The sequence below is a fragment of the Paroedura picta genome, chromosome 4 (genome assembly GCF_049243985.1).
Source record: "Paroedura picta isolate Pp20150507F chromosome 4, Ppicta_v3.0, whole genome shotgun sequence".
Taxonomy (NCBI): Eukaryota; Metazoa; Chordata; class Lepidosauria; order Squamata; family Gekkonidae; genus Paroedura; species Paroedura picta.
In genome coordinates this window covers 53,468,590-53,485,558 of record NC_135372.1, presented here as the reverse complement: position 1 = coordinate 53,485,558, position 16,969 = coordinate 53,468,590, and the positions used below count along the sequence as shown (strand labels likewise).

General features: G+C 39.8%; 1 protein-coding gene across 4 annotated transcripts in view; it reads right to left on the bottom strand.

The window, feature by feature from the left end:
• The window catches only part of COL11A1 (collagen type XI alpha 1 chain), a 272,666-nt gene that overhangs the window by 93,164 nt on the left and 162,533 nt on the right, over positions 1-16,969 (bottom strand). For all 4 annotated transcript variants that reach the window (XM_077332842.1, XM_077332844.1, XM_077332843.1 and 1 more), the window contains 4 exons: positions 13,601-13,654; positions 12,401-12,508; positions 11,401-11,454; positions 3,584-3,637 (listed from right to left, as the gene is read on the bottom strand). In XM_077332842.1, the coding sequence (XP_077188957.1) occupies positions 3,584-3,637; positions 11,401-11,454; positions 12,401-12,508; positions 13,601-13,654 (270 nt within the window). The remainder of the gene's footprint in view (positions 1-3,583; positions 3,638-11,400; positions 11,455-12,400; positions 12,509-13,600; positions 13,655-16,969) is intronic.

The following is a 16,969-nucleotide window of genomic DNA, read 5'->3' as shown; positions in this document are numbered from 1 at the left end:
GCATTACAAAGAACCTGCTCCTAAACCTGTATATAAAACTTGATACCAAAAAAATAAAAATAAAAAAATAAAAAATTCCCCCTTATATTGTTGGCCAGTTATATCTTTTTAAGCTCTATGAAGACAAAACTGTCATTTTTTTAAAGGAAAAAAAAAGTAACTTCCCCCTCCCTCTGAGTTTTCCTCACTGAAATCTTTGGTTTCAAGTGCAAATTAGAGTTTTAATTATTGGCTAAATCCTTCCATTTCTCCCAGCCATGGAGGCTGGGCCAAAGCCAATTGGAGCAGCAATGGAAATCTGAAAGTATTGAGGGCAGGATAAATGGTGCTGTTGGCTCTTCTCTCATTTATTGATAAATTAATGGAAGTGGATTGTCTTCTACAGTGCTATTAATAAAGAAAGTAGGGGGAAGAACTGGAATAAGTGAGTCCTGATTCTTAAAATTTTATATGAAGAAGAGTTGGTTCTTTTTGGGGATTGCCAGCTCCAGGAGTGGCCTGGTGTTCTCCCAAAACTGCAACTGATCTCCAGTAAATGGCGGATTCAAGGGACAGAATTTATGGTACCACATTCCCACTGAGTTCCCTTCTCTCCCTAAGCTTGCCCTTCCCAATGAATTTCCCTCAAATCAAGAATTTTCCAACCTTGCACTGGCAGTCCTAACTGTAGCTGATGCTTCCTGTTTGTGTGTTGAGCACTCCTTAATTTAAAAGAGTTGTGCATAGAGATGGGTATGAATGGGAAAAAATGGGGTTTGTGATCAAACCATGAACTGAACCTCAATCCAAAATGAACCTGGAGGTGAGACCTTTTGGTGAACGGCGGTATATAAATGCAATTATAAATAAATAAACAAACAAACAAACAAACAAACAAACAAACAAATAAATAAATAAATTCACGAACTAAAGTGGTTTGTGCTTCATGGCGTTGAAAATCCCATTCAGTTGAATCATAGTCCCTTTAGATGGGGCTTGTAGAAAGCCCAAAAAACAGCTTAGCCCTGCTCCCTGCTGCTCAACTGTTTTCATGTTTTCTTTTACAGCCCCTTTAACATTTAAAGAGACTAAAGAGATTGTATTTTTGTAATTGTTGGGTTTTACTGGGGGTTTTATTGTACTGATTTGCTGCATAATCTGCCAGGAGCTGGCTTGCTGGTTGTAGCAGGTCACAAAATGAATGAATGAAAATGAATGAATGAACGAAGACAACTGAAATAGCTGTTTTTGTAGGGAAGAGAAAGTAGAGGATTAAAGGGAATCAGAGACCCTTTAAACCTCTGCACTTTGCTCTATCCACTAACTGCTCTAACCACAAACTGCTTAACAGTTTATGGATGTTCATGAAGAACCATCATGAACTTCAGTTTGCAAACCATGAACAGGGGAAAAAATCATGATGAATACTGCTTTGTATTTTGGTTCAAGGTTCCTGTTCCTGTATTCATTGAGACAGACACCAGCTTCAAAGCACATTTTCAAAGTAGAGCCTTTCAATCAAGTATCTGCACTCTGAGTGCATGGAATAAGCAAGCTATATTATTTAAGATCATACACTGATAGTAAAACAGAGGGAGGGAGAGAGAAATGATTTAAAATTTAAGACTTAAGGAAAATAAAATAAAACTATAGTAAGCAACAAAAAAGCGCCTGTAATATGAAAGGTTTTTAACTGATAGGATCTATTTTAGAATTTTTAAAATATAATCTTAATGTATGGTCACAAATAAACACATTGGCACTGTAATATATACAATGTATTTATACAGTGCTAACTTGAGCCTGGCATGTGGCCATATGGGTGCCAGTCCCGTTTTCTCTGTCCATGCAGAATCGGTATATATTACAATCAATAGTGAAATCCATCTGACATTTCTATAGGTGAATCTTTGTGAGCAGATTTCAGGCTCCATAGCCATGTTGTTCATGAGTTCCCTCTATCCCTCAGGAGCAAGAGGAAGGTTATTTTGGGTTACACCAAGAGGTGGAAGTGAGATCTAAGTTACCATGACTTTGAAGTCTTAGGGCAGAAAATCCCCATTATCTTCAATACTAGCAAGAAAGCCCATTGCAAGCAGGAATACAATGGGAATTAGGACCCAGGGGATACCAGGAGGTGCAAGTCTCTCTCTCTCTGTGTCTCTCTCTCACTGTGTGCCTCCCAGCAGAAGGCATAACAGGTAATTAGGAGGGAAGGAGGGCTGGTGTGCAGTTTGGGGCAGCTCTCTCTGTGTCTCCATCAGCAGCTTGGGCAGCTCTGTCTCTCTGTGCCTCCAGCAGGAGCGATAGGAGGGAATGAGGGCTTGTGTTGGGTCTGGCAGGGTTCTGTATGTCTCTCTCTGTCTCTGGCATGTCTGAGAGGAACGTGGCTAGGGTCCAGGGAGGGAGGGCAGGAGCTGTAGGTGCAGGGCCAATCAGAGTGATTGGTCCTGATTGGCCCTACTCCAACTTGGACAGCTGGGCAAGTACCATCCCCAAGGCTGTTTCACAAATATATAGAGGAACCATGGATAAGGATGAGAAATGTTTTGCATAAGCAGTGACGGAGTTCATTGCTTCTCCCTTTCCACACATAGGTCAGAGTGTGGCTGGCTAGTGTTCATATGAAACATGGCTTTTATAACACAGCTTCTATTTACATGCCAAAGTTGCTATATCTCTATCCCACAGCTAGGAAGCATTCTATATGTACAGTTATTTTAATGGTCAAATGCTTCTTAGCATTGACTGGATTGCAGTTTAACTATGTTATGCTTATTTATTCAAACCATCAGTATGTGGTTCAGTGGGGGGAGAGTACTTAGCTCACTATCTCTCCCCAGAGTTCAATTAATGATTGGTTTTAACATCCCTTTGTATTCCCAGCAGCATGTAAAAAACAGCATGCCTTCACTTCACTTAGTGCAATTCTAGGAAGAAAAAAATACATAAGAAAAGACCTTGCAAGGACACTGGAAATGCAGCTGTCTGCCATCCATTTTATGTTCAAAGTGGTGAATCTGCACTTTTGCTTTCAGCGTTAAGCAAAACGGAGTGGTAGGCAGAGTAATGATATACATTACTTCAATTTTACTTAATGACACACTAAGCTGTCATCATCCACCATTTTCAAGCCATCTTCTCCCTTTTGATAACTTCATCACATTTTGACCGCAAGCAATCCGCCAAATCCAGTTGAGCTTTATAGACAGCGATGGAGTGACCTTCTATTCCACCCACCTACTTCAAATAAACTGAGAGCTATGTCGACTTTTCCTATCCATTTAAATATGTATTCTTCAGCATGCTCACTTTTTGCTTGTTCAACGTCAGCCTTTTTTTTTTGGTGGGGGGAGGGCTGATTAATTAGAATGCATAGCAGGTAGAAGTGGTACTGTTTGAAATAACCATTTCAGGAATGGCTCCTTAATGGAAGGAAATTTGCTGCATGAAACATCAGTCCCTGTATTGCTTTACTCAAAACTGGGCCAAAAACAAATAACATCCAGTAATAATTCCCACTGGCAAAGATACTTCAAACTGTACCCAGATGTATTCTGGTTAAGTAAACAACAACAGAATATAAAGAAATATGGTATCATACCCTTCCACCTTTCTCTCCATTGGCACCTGGGAATCCAGGGAAACCTGTTGAGCCCTGTAGGGAGGAAATATAAATATCATATAATTTAAGTTTAGCTTGATCTGTAAATCACAACAATATACTTTCCTGCTGGATACTTTATATTAGTATTTAACTACTGTGGATTATATGACAGAATCATGATGTTACTTGGATATGTAGTTCACTGCCCAACCAACTTCAAGACACATGTCAAGGCATGACAACATATCACATTATATAATTCCGATGTTATAGTGATACTATTCTAAAGAAAACTATTGCTATTTATAATGGTTGCTTTGTTGGCTTACCGTAATGCTTCAAGTCCGGAATGCATTAAAAATGTTAACAGTCAACTTAATTTTTTTTTTGAAAAATAAAGCCAGTGTCAGTCAAGTTAAAACATACATTCATGTAATAGGGATGGGCTCAAAGCCTATAATCCATCAACACAGTCCCAACTCAACACTGTGGATATGATCAGACAAAAGTAGGTACTCCCCTAGGAAGTTGTTTTTAAACCTAATAGCTGTTAAAAAAGAAAACAAAAATAAAATCTACAGGAAAGAGTGAATGGAAAGAAAATATAGATACTTTATACCAAGTCACAATATTGTTTCATCAGTCCACCAAGACTGATAGTGGCTTCCCAAGACCTCAGACAGGGGCATTTCCTAGTCCTGCTGCCAATAATTCTTTAAACATAAAATGCCAAGTACTTTGGGGCTTTCTGAATACATAGGCTTTAACAAGATGTAACCCTTCTTGGAAGTCATACTTATAAAGCACTTTCTATGAAGACATCACCTCCCAAGGAAAAACACTTCTCCCCTCCAGTCAGACCACACTTACTAACTTTTCTGATATTTAGTCTAACATATCCATTCACTTCTCAAACACCAGGATAACTGAAAAGGGTGGGATTCAAACCTGAGTTTCCCAGAAACTGATCTGACATTCTAATCACCACACTACAATGGCTTTCAAGAATATATCCTGGACACCAGTTATGGGAACAAATTGTTAGGGAAGAAGGGACTGATAGGGGGTGGGGGGAAGATGGACTGAGATGGATCTTCTCTTGTATGCTTCTTCTCCTCTTCCATTCATAATCTCCCATACATCTAAAGGGATCTATCGGAGCAAGACATCCCATTTCTCTGAACTGGTTTCAGAGCACTTGAAGATATACAAACTAGCCTGTGTGGTGTAGTGGTTGAGAGCAGCACTCTCATCAGGAAAATTGGGGGCATTTCTGCACATAGCTAAAAATAGCATTATACCAGCTGAATGGCGTAGCACTAAATATTATTCTGCCTCTGGCCATTCCTCACCTTCTTGCAGTCCTGATGCAGTCTGCCACCTTTTCAACTACTTCCCTTCCACAAGTGCTGCTGGAAGTGGTAAAATAGAGCAACACACTTTACATGCGACTCTCTTCTGCCTATCAATCAAGCCAGGCAGCCAGTCCTCTTCCTTCATTGAATAAAATGGGAATTTTGGCTTTTCCACCTTTCCCAGGGCCTGGAGGAGTGGGGGTATAAGGTACAGCTTCCAAAATTTCTGGGTAACTCCAGGAGACGATTCCCCTCCAAATTTCAAAATATTGGTCCAAGGGGTCAGCTTCTAGGGGCTCCTGAAGAGGGTGCCTTCATCCCTCCATTATATCCTATGGAGGGGATTTTCCATAAGCTATAATGGGGGGATGGGGCATTCTCTTTGGGAGCCCCTGGAAGCCAACCCCTTGGACCAATCTTTTGAAATTCAGAGGGGAGTCAGGAAAGAGCCTCCCAAAGCTACCCTGAAATTTTGGAGGCTGTACCTCAAACCCCCACTACTCCAGGCCCTGGAAAAGTTGGAAAAGCCAAAATTCCCATTTTAGTCAAGGGCGCCATTGACATACATGGGAGCTGCAACCGACGTGGCTGAATTGAGCCCTTGCACAAGCCTCCTGATTTTTTTTGTACTCTATGGGGGGGGGTCTTTGGAGAATTATACTTTGTGTTTAAACAGTGGGATTTTTTTTTTTGCTTTGCCTGCACAATTGAACGCCTATTCATTGCTCCAGGTAGTTTGCTTAAATTTTTTTTTAAAAAACAACGATCTCCGGGAGAAGGGAGGCGGATGTGAGCGTGGGACATTGGAGGCGGAGATAGCACTTTTTCACCTCCAGACATTTCTTTTGCTGGTGACCTGCTGGTTGCTCTCCTCTAGCTTGTATTTTTTAGGTTGGGGAATCCACTTTATGCGATTCCCCAGCTAGTGCTTTAAAATGGAGGTTGTAGCTAGTAGTTTGCTGCTTGGATGCTGGATGTTGGCGACATCATGCAGAATGTCAAAAATGTAGTGTCTTCAACAGGTAAGCATTTCAATATATTTATGGCATGCAGAAAGGCCCTGGCATTGATTCCCCACTCCTTCACATGCAGCCAGCTAGCTTGGGCCAATCACAGTTCTTTCAGAGATGTTCTCGCAGAGCACTTCTGTTAGATCTTTCTCAGCCCACCTACCTCACAGAGTGTCTGTTGAAGGGAGAGGAAGGAGAAGGTGTTTGTAACTCACTTTGGGACTCCTTTGGGTAGTGAAAAGCATGGTGTAAAAGTCACAGCTCTTGTCTTTGTCCAGTAGCTCTAAAGCTTTATCCACAGTATTCGTGAACATGAGAAGGGTTTTTTCCCCCAGCTTCTTGGAATAGAATGATGAGAGTTTCACAAGAAAACCACTTCTAATCTCCTTTAATCATTATGGTTATGTTTGGGCTACTTTGCTAATGAAACAATAACTTGTAAGTATGCATGCAATAGTTCTATATGAAATTCATAGGTGTAATAACAAAGAATTGTAGGCAATTTGTTTTCTTAATGGGTACTTAAGATACTGCTTTATAAAAAAAAACCCTAACTGGCTTTGATTACAGAACAATAGTAAAGAATAGAGGAGAATGCTCTTGCTTAGAAATTAACTCAGTATGTTTTACTCATACAAAATATTTGTTATCCTGACTGCTGAAGAATTCATGTTATGGAATTTCTACAGGGAACATGAGATACCACCCCAAATGTAAGAATGCTTAATGTTCATTAATAACTTTGTAAATGAAACTAGTCTACTAGCCATAGAGGAATGTTTGCATAATGAGTCAGTAGACCAGAAGTTATGTTGGAGCTGTTTAAAAACAGTAATTCTGTGAGGAGTAGGTAGATTTCTGCAGTCTTCCACAATGCAGTTAAGCCCAGAATTACCATCCTTATATAGTGATGCCACGTTTAGAGGCCAGGATCTATTGTGACATGTGTGGTTCATTCAGATGATGTTGGAAAATTAAGGCTATGCTACAAAATCTTCCCCAAATTTATATTGCCACAGTTTCCTGAAGGATGTTGAAAGTACAAGAAAGAAACCCAAACATAGGCTCATCCTATATGGTCAAAGAGTTCTTATGTTACTTAAATAACTCCTACAAGAAGATCTCAGAAATCCACAGAAGCAGAGGACTCATGATACTGGGCTTAATCATATGGCCCAAAGCTATAAAGGGCCAATCCATATTCACCATCACCAATATGGAGACTGCTTCTGTATTTTTTTATTATCAAATTTGGAGTTCACTCTATATCATTTTGGCAACATGCATACAGTAAGTAGACAGGTAACACGTGGGAAGCCTTGCTACTATTTTGCTGTTAGACAGATGCCTTCCGTAACTGTTCTCCCATTCTCATTTTCCTTTTTCTGATTATTCATCATAATTGGGAAGGGGGCAAACATCTGTTTTATCAGTTGTCACTGACATTAGTCATTTGTTATAAGATATCCTTCCATGGTAAAAGACTATGACCATTTATGCACTGTGAACTTCACTGCCCTAGCTCCTGTGCAGGAGCACAAATCAGGGGTGGATGAGGCACACCAGGCCACATGCTCCCCCCATGTGGATGCAGGAAGAGATGTGGCAACCTGCCAGAACTCCAGCCTGCAGCCCAGTATGAAACCTCGAGTGCATAAACGGTCTATATGAGGCCTACAACAGCAGCAATAAGCTGTCCTATATGTGGAGCTGTGACTACTTTTCTCCCTGCCTTCCAATATCTTCAGACGCTTCTTGACTGATGGGCATATTGTCCATCGGCAATGGTTACTTCTCTGTGAATGCCTTCAATGCTTTGCAATTCTGTTAAAATCATGCCACTGCTGATAATCGCTGAATAAGAAAAATGGCTGCCTCAACTATGACCTTGTTTTGAAGATAGCTTATAAATCTCACACATTTTTATGATGGGGTATAACACGGATAGCCAAGTGGTGGGTTCCTCATACATCTCACCACAACAGCTTGCCACTGGAGCACCACGATGGGCAGGTCCCAAAGCTCAATATTTTCTTAACCTCTCCATCCATGCTTATTGCTACTGCATCCATGATTACTGCTAGTGCATTAAGCAAAAATGTCATAGTATGGACAAGCTCAGAGATCAGAAGAGGGGGAAAAGGCTAGCACATACTGGTCATCAACTAAATAAGCACAGAGGAATGGCTGTCTAGGAAGATTACTGGTAGAGTTGGGTGCTGTGGCAGCCAAAGCACCCAACCCTTACTGGACTTGGTATTGCCTCTGGCACCCTTATTCTTATAATGTGCACTGGTCTTTGGTGTCATGTACCCTAGCTCTCTACAGTGCAAAAGAAAAGAAAAGAAAAGAAAAGAAAAGAAAAGAAAAGATTTTTTCCATCCAAACATCAATACAAATATGTAGTTTGTACTGTTCTAAACACTGTCTGTGTGGAACCCTATGTGGCACCATGGCATCATGGACATCCTTACCCATAGTATGTGTCTATACACCAGCCTTCCTAATCACAAGGCCAAGAAAACTCTGATGGTGATGCATTCTGGTTCCTTCTTACAGACTTCTTACAGTGCTATGGAAGCAGAGTGGTGCGGCTGGGGAGGGCTGTGGCTCAGTCTTCGCTTTGATCTCTGTTATTTCTGGTTACAAGGAAGAGACCGTAAGTGATGTGAAAGACCTTTACCTTACCATGGATATCTGCCGCCTGTAAGAACACATATTGGTCTCAAGGGACCAATGCTCTGTCTCAGTATAAGGCAGCTTCATGTGTTCACATGTAGGCATTACATGTTGATCAGGGAATAGTTAACTGTGTTCCAAGATTTTATCCAGGGAGATACTGTAGGAGTTACTGTCAGTATTTCTCTATTAGCTTTTATTTCTAAAGCAATTCCTATGCTACTAAGTTATGTTAGCAGTGCTGTGGCATCATGAACACCTGGTACAGTGGGACCAGCGTAAAAGGATACCTGTACATATAATATGGCCACATCAGGTCCTCCATAACATGAAACCCTGCAGCTGTCAATATACTTTAATGCCAGTGGCTAGTTGAAACCCTTGGCAATATTAAGCTTTCAAACTCATCTCAGTTTTAACATAATGAAAATTTAGCTTAATAAAATTCATACTGATATCTCTATTGGAAAAAAAAAGAAATCCACAGATTTGCTTTGAAGTATACACTCTTTTTTTTGTTCACGCTTCTGAATAATGTAAGATCTCTTTGATCTTAGGAATTTCCAAAGAGGGTTCTGAAGCAATGCCAGACAAAAAAGAAGACTGAAATCTCAGGCATTTAGGTTAAAAGGCAGGTGCATGAAAGACCTACTTCTGAAGATGAATGATTGTGATGAATACTTTTCTTAGCAATAAATAGTATATCACATTAGCAGAGCCTTTATGGAAAAAATAAAGTTCACCTAAGTAATTAAAAAATAGTTGCAAAATAAATTCAAGTGAGTAGACACTGTATCTGAGGAAGTCTGCATGCACACGGAAGCACATTCCTTGAATAAAACTTAGATGGTCTTAATGGTGCCCCTGGGCTCAACATTTGTTATGCAAAATAAGCATTAAGCATCAAAAATGAATAAGGAATTGTTATCATTTTTCTATTTTAAATATTGTTATTGGATAAGCTGACAATTCTTTCTTATACCATAAAACAAAATGCATATGTGTGTGTACATGCACACAAAGAAAATAATAAAAGGGCTGTTCTAGATATGAATCCCTGTTCTAGGTATGTCTTCCCTTGTGATGAACTGATGTATCTATAATGATCTTTCCACCTAAATCCCAGTTAACAAGCTGGGACTCTGTGCTGGTAACTTTGGTTTGCTTACCATGTCTCCTTTTTTCTTTGGAATAAATCCCCTCCGTCTGACCCTCAGAACACTGGCATAATTACCTCCTGTCAATGTTCCCCTTAACCAAGTATCTGACAGCAACTTTGTATCAGGAGTTTGGATCATTGTATTAATCCTGATAGGATCCTGATAGGAAAATTTCCTAGGAGGCTGTGCCCAAAATCTATGCCAACACACCCTTCAGTTTAATAACACAAGATCATATCATAACAGAGCTGAATCTGAAATGAAAACACATGTGGGGAAAAAAACTGATTATCATTACAGAACTGATCATCCTTGCCAAATTTTGAAAAAAAAAATTTGATACTGGGATTTAACTCTGAAGCTTTTGTTAGATTCTGCTTATAGGAACAGCCCTGGAAAAGTTAAATAGATTGCCAATTCTGATGTTAAGTTTCTCACATGCGTATTCCTGGGACAATTTCCAAAATAATCAGTGAAGGACAGATTGTCAACAGAAGTTTTGTTTCCCACAGTTCTAATGAACACAAGTGTTTTCCTCGCATGGGACACTAAAATTAGGCAAACAAAAGCAAACAGTGAAAGTGGAAACTGTAGCTCAATTTGAATAAACCTCACAGATCAACCACATATTTCAAATTTACATTTAAAATACCAACAGAAAGAATGAAGAAATAATGATTTCTATTATTTCATTTGTAAATGCTGCTACATATGCATGTCCATTGTTGATCCATGAGGAATTGCATGTGGACAACTGTCCATGGGGACTGTTGCCTCCAGCCCCACTGCCATGGTCTCCTAGAAAAGCAAACTGAACCAAGTCAAAAGCCCAAAAAAAGCCCTGATGAACCAGAATAGGGTCTCAAAGAAGGGAAGACAGTAATCACAGAACTCAGGTCATACAATTTTCTTTCACATGATGCCTGGACTGGATCTGGGTGGAGTTTTGTGGAGGCAGGCTACACATTCAGCAGCCCTGAGTCAGAATACCTTAGTGGAATGTCAATCTTAGTAAATGATAAAATGCAGTATATTGCAAGTATATTCCAGATGCAGAAATTGTTCTGTCATCTGAATATTTTGTGAGCAAGTGATGTTATAAGAAAATATTAAGTTAATATTTAGAATTCTCATCACCAAGCTATAGATTAGGGCTGATCCTGCATTGAGCAGGGGGTTGGACTAGATGGCCTTCCAACTCTATGATTCTATGATTCTATGATATGATTCTATGATTATTCCCTTACACAGTCTGCTGTAACTCATTTGAAGCCACATTCCAGACCCAGAGCTTGACTAGATAATAACATGTCAATATAATCATCATGACGAAGATGCCAAAATTGAGATAGTATATTGCACCACCTTTCCATTGAAAAATTATCATGAAAATTGCATATCAATAAAGATACTATACATTTGCATGTGCAAATGTTGTGAATTCATTGATGCTTTAGGCTGATTCTGCATTGAGCAGGGGGTTGGACTAGACAACCTGTATAGCCCCTTCCAATGATATGATTCTATGAATTATTGTTCCAAGATATATAAGGAACTAACACACTGTTCTTAGCATATCTAGCCTGCAGTGCTATACAATTCTCCTTTACCTTTGGTCCTTGCCTTCCTGGATATCCTGGCAATCCTGGAACACCAAGTTTGCCCTGGAATAGAAAAGTATATTCATTCATTGTTCAAGTGTTTCCTAACAGCTAAGTTATACGTCTATTCAAATAGCCTTCCCCCTCATTTAAAAGTTACTCGTAGGACTCAATTCATCTCTTTATGTGAGCCAAAGGGATTTCTTATCATTTTAATCTTTCTGCCATTCCAACAGCTGAGGCACCAGATAACCACTTTATAAGTTTCAAAAGCAGCTTGGCTTTGCCATTCTTCAAAAATCCAAAGAATGAAGCAAATAACACACAAAACATTTTCTCTTCCTCTTGAATTGTCTGAGAGGTTGTTTTCCAGCACAAAAGCTAATTATTGAAGGTATGATTTTATTTTTATAAAAATAAAGGCATATATGCTATCAAAGGCAATAAGGCTGAAGACAAAGAGTTCATTAAAATACTTAAAATGGTCTTAGAGAGTTAACATTGTCAGTGTTGCGTATACATCACACATTTTCCCACGAAGCCTTTGGCCCACCCTCTTTGGCTACCATTCCATACTGAAACCAAGCCTAAAAGCACATAGCTGAATATATTTTTTCCCTGTTTATCCCCATCTCTGCTTCCTTCTCCTCTATGTATCTAATTAAATTATTAGTCCACCCTTGGATCTAATTCTGTTTTTGTTGCTGTATTTCCATGTTTTCAGCCTGAAAAAAGATCAACAGGAATTTACTTAAATGTGTGGGAGAAAAATAACGGCCATGTATTCTTATTTTAGTGAAACTGCAATTTAACTAAAGTTAATTGCATTCTGATTATCCTTCCATCATGATAACATTGGCTTTCTTGGTTCATAACATTGCTAACAGTTGGCAAGATATTTTGCAATTTTGTGGGGATCATTAGTACATGGAAGCAAATGTTGCAAATATGAAAGAGTTCTATGCTGTGACTTGATTCTAAGAAAAAGTCCCATTAGCAGATTACTAACCTTTTCTCCAGCTAGACCAGGCCCCCCTGAATCTCCTGTTGGGCCTGCACGGCCTTTGGGACCCTCAGGACCATCTTCTCCTCGAGGACCAAGGGGACCAACTTCACCCTTAAAAAAAAAGGTGTAAATATGGGATGTAAAAATCTACACTGCCCTTCACAGAGAGATTATCAAAGATCTGGATGAAACCCTAAGGGTAAGCAATTCTTCCATGGGTTAGAGCAGGGATCCTCAACCTGTGGTCCTCCAGATGTTCATGGACTACAATTCCCACGAGCCCCTGCCAGCATTTGCTGGCAGGGGCTCATGGGAATTGTAGTCCATGAACATCTGGAGGACCACAGGTTGACTACCCCTGGGTTAGAGACATAAACATTTCATATATTTTTAAACCATGTGCCCTCCCTGGGATAATGCCAAAAGGAAAAAAATGAAATGTATGCAACAATTATTTCCTATCAAACTGCAACTTTTAAAAACTGATTTAGCTTAATTACCATAGAAAATTGTACTGTGACATATTTCAAAAGTACGAATATCAAATTTAAAAGTATAAATATAAAATTTTCTTTATACATGTGTGTATACATACATATGTACGTATAGACACACACACACACACACACACACACTAATAGTCACACCTCATGAAGTGGATTCTTATTTATTTCCCCAAAAGATATTGCGGCTTTTGAGATTAACTGATCATAACAATTGGCTCTGAGACATTTTCTCTCAGAAGACAGCAGCTGGATCCATTCACACAGAATGATCCACCCATAAAATGTCCTTCACAGACATTAAAAAAACAGGATTTCCTACACCAATGAGAACAACCTTTTAGCGTGTTGCAAACAGTGAAGGGATGTCACAGCGTCTGATTTCAGTATCAACTGCCATAATCTTTTATCTAGTAATATATGATTTCAAAGAAAACACACAATGATGATTAAGTATGACTAGAATATAAGTGGATAGAGATCTTGCAGTGGGCATATCTGATAGAAGGGGGATGGGGGAATCAGACACCCATAATGGGTGCCTGATAACCCTGTTGGTGGCTCCAACCACTGAGAAAGCCTCCCTCCCTCTGCATATGTCTGTCCATTCAAGGGTCTAGCTTTGCTTTAGTTTCTTTTTCTAGGCCTCAGTGAAGGTTGCTGTGAATAGGTTTTTATTAATATAGGTTAAAATACTTACTCTGTCACCCTTAAGTCCCATGTCACCTTTAAATCCAGGGAAACCATCTTCACCCTGAGAGCGGGGAAAAATGAAAATTACTAAGCGTCTGAAAGAATGCTATAGTCTAATAAAGGTACGTACCATGGATACATTGCTGTATGATACAATAATTAATTCCACTACAGCTGAATCATAACATGCAAAATAACTTTAATATAGTAGTTAATATAGTAGTTATATAGCACATATTGCTACAGTTGAATTAAATTACTGTTAAACTTTAAAAGGGAGAATGAATAATAAGAAAGGTGCTTAAGGCAAATGAGCATTCATTTCTTAATTCATCAAGGGACTCTTCATGACTCTTTGCATGAAATTTCTTACACATTCGGTTTTAATATTTTGATCTCTTTTTAAATCAAAAGTCTCATGTTCAAAAGTATATTGGAACGTAAACCTAAAAACACCAACAATGGCTAACTAAATGGAACTGCACTCCCCTTGAAGGAATAGGTTCATAGTCTAGGGATGCATTTGGACCCAGGCCTGCTGCTGGATAAGCAGGTGGCAGCAGTGGCCAAGAGTGTATTTTAGCAGCTTCAACTGGTTAGTCAGCTGTGGTCTTCCTTGGGCAGAAAAGATCTGCCCATTGTGATGTATGTTCTGGTTCCATGTAGATAAGAGCACTACAGCGTGCTTTATGTAGAACTGTCCTTAAAAAAACATTTGGACAACTTAATTGGTGCATAATGTTCTAGCCAAGATTTTGACTAGAGAGGGTTGTAGGGATAATATCACTCCATCCTTGGCCCATCTGCACTTTCTTCCAATCTGTTTCCAGACAAAGTTCAGGGTGCTGGTCCTAACTTTATGGTTTGGGACCAACATATTTCCACGAATGTCCACTTATTTCCACTGGAAACATTGGAATGATCTTCCAAGGGGCCTTCGGGTTTGAAATGAGTGGCAGCCTGGGGGATGGCTCATTTAGTGTGTGGGGAAACTCATCTGGCCCCTTCTGATACCATCTTCTGCCAGTGGTTGAGGACTTCTTTGTTTCCTCCTCATCTTCTTTCCTCTCCAATGTTTTGTTGTTTATTAAAGGATGTTAGCTCTTGTTTCAATGATGTTTTTGTTTGTTTTAATGGTTTTATTATCTACATTTTAACTTATTAGCTGTTTTGGTGGTCCTTATGATGGGCTCACCACAGTACTGGTAAAGCTGTTTTGACCGAGCAATAATATCAGGGCTCTCTCAGCCTCACCTACCTCACAGGTTGTCTGTTGCAGGGAGAGGAGCACAAATCGGGGGGTGGATGAGGCCCACCAGGCCAAATACTCCCCCATGTGGGTGCAGGAAGAGGTGGGGCAACCTGCCATTACTAAATCTCCAGCCTGCAACCCGACATGAAACCTCCAGTGCGTAAACAGTCATAGAGTACATGTATTTAGGGAACAAAGCCTTTCACTGGAGAAATATGAATTGGGGTCCATTCTTTATTGTGTAGAGGCTATACTGACCTCTTCAGAGGTGATGAGAATCTATAATGAATTTGGCAAATGCCAGTAGTAATGACATATTAATTATGAAGGGCATATACTCAGGATCCTAATATACAAAACACAACAAAATAATATAATCTTGTTTTGCATCAATGCATCTAATTCTCAATGTGCACCCATTTGTTAATATTTAAATCCAAAGCCTGTGCCATGAACAGGTAAGAAAGATCTTTCTACAAATCTGAGAAAAGCCCCAGGTTTGCAGAAAAATCTGATCTGCAAAAGGGATTAACTCCCCAAGTAGTTTAAGAAAAAGCCCCTCAGTGACCACTGCTAGCTAACTACAATAGTATTGCCAGCATTTAAGCTTTGCTTTCTGTCAGTAAAAGGCAGCAGGAGGTAGAGACACCTTCCAGGGCCTTTGACGGAAGACTCATGGGGGCCAAGCCCAGCAAAACCCATGGTTAACTGGCTATCATGTGATTGACATGACTTACCCGTGTCCAGTAGCTTACTACAGTTCAAAAGCAGTCATCCCAGTATGATACAGTGCTTAGAATTTCAGATTAGGGTCTAGGAGTCACAGGCTTGAATTGCCACTGTGCTATAGAATCTCCTTGGATGACACACTCTCAGCCTAACCTACCTCATAGGGCTGTTGTGAGGATAAAATGGGAAAGAGAAGAAGTGTAAGCTGCTTGGAGTCACTGGGCAGAAAATTGGGATACATGAAAAGTAAATAAGTAGCAAAGACAAAGCCAGATAAAAGGTCAGTGGGAGGGAGATTGGGGGGACTAGACATCTATGGCCCTCCCCTACAACACCTCCATAGGGGGACATTTAGTCAGGAAATTTATGGACAGTGATTAATCTGGAGGCTGTTATGACTTAAATGCTGCTGAACTGACTACTTTTTATATTGTAAATGTTGTTACTATTATGTTGATTTTAATTAGTGTTAATTTTACTTGTACATAAACTGCCCTGAGCCATTATGGGAGAGCGGTATAGCAATTTAATTAAATAATACTAATACTATTACTGATAACGTTCAGGATAAGAAGGCTGTCAGTAGAGGAAAAGAAAATTGTGTAGGGAGGAGGATACATGTAAATCAGGTTCTCCCCCACCCTTGTAAGTCCTTGCAGGTTCCCCACCTTGCAATTGGATCCAGCCCAGGTAACACCATGCAGCTTGGCCCAGCCTAGTAGAAGGCATCATGCAACTCAGCCATATTGTCCATAGGTGAAGGCTGCCAGGAGGACAGAAAGAGGGAAAACTGAAGACAGGGACAGATAAAGTTAAGCTGGCAAGTGGGTGGGAAGAAGGAAGCAGGAAAGGGAAGGGACTATGGAACATTCAGAATGTGGAAAGAAATATTTGAGAGAGGATATGTTTTTGTGGGTACCTTACTTGTATATTTACATTCTTATATATGAAACTATGAAATTTTTTTTGGCAGGGCCACTAAGAGCCTGATAAAGTTGTTTCAGGGTCTAGCTCCAGCCACTGAGCCACTAGCAGGCTAATTAACAATCCCATGAAAGGTGAGTACAAACAAGGTGGTACTGAGACATACTATCATTCCTAAGGAAAACGGACTGTCAACAGAATAAGCCAGGACCAAAGTGGTTTACTGAAATCGTTGTGCATTTCAGAGTGATTTATGAAAAGAAGTTATATTGCTTGCTGCCAAGCAAATGTGAAAGATTGATAGCAAGCAGCATCTGTTGTTAAGGCAATGTTAAGAGCTTTGCACTTTATTATTAGAGCTGTCTAGAGCTTGTACCCTCCTCTGGCCAGAAATGTCTCCTTTCCCATTATTAACTAAAGGCTAAAACAACATTATTTTGCTGCTCTGTTCAATCACCCAGGCAATCCCTG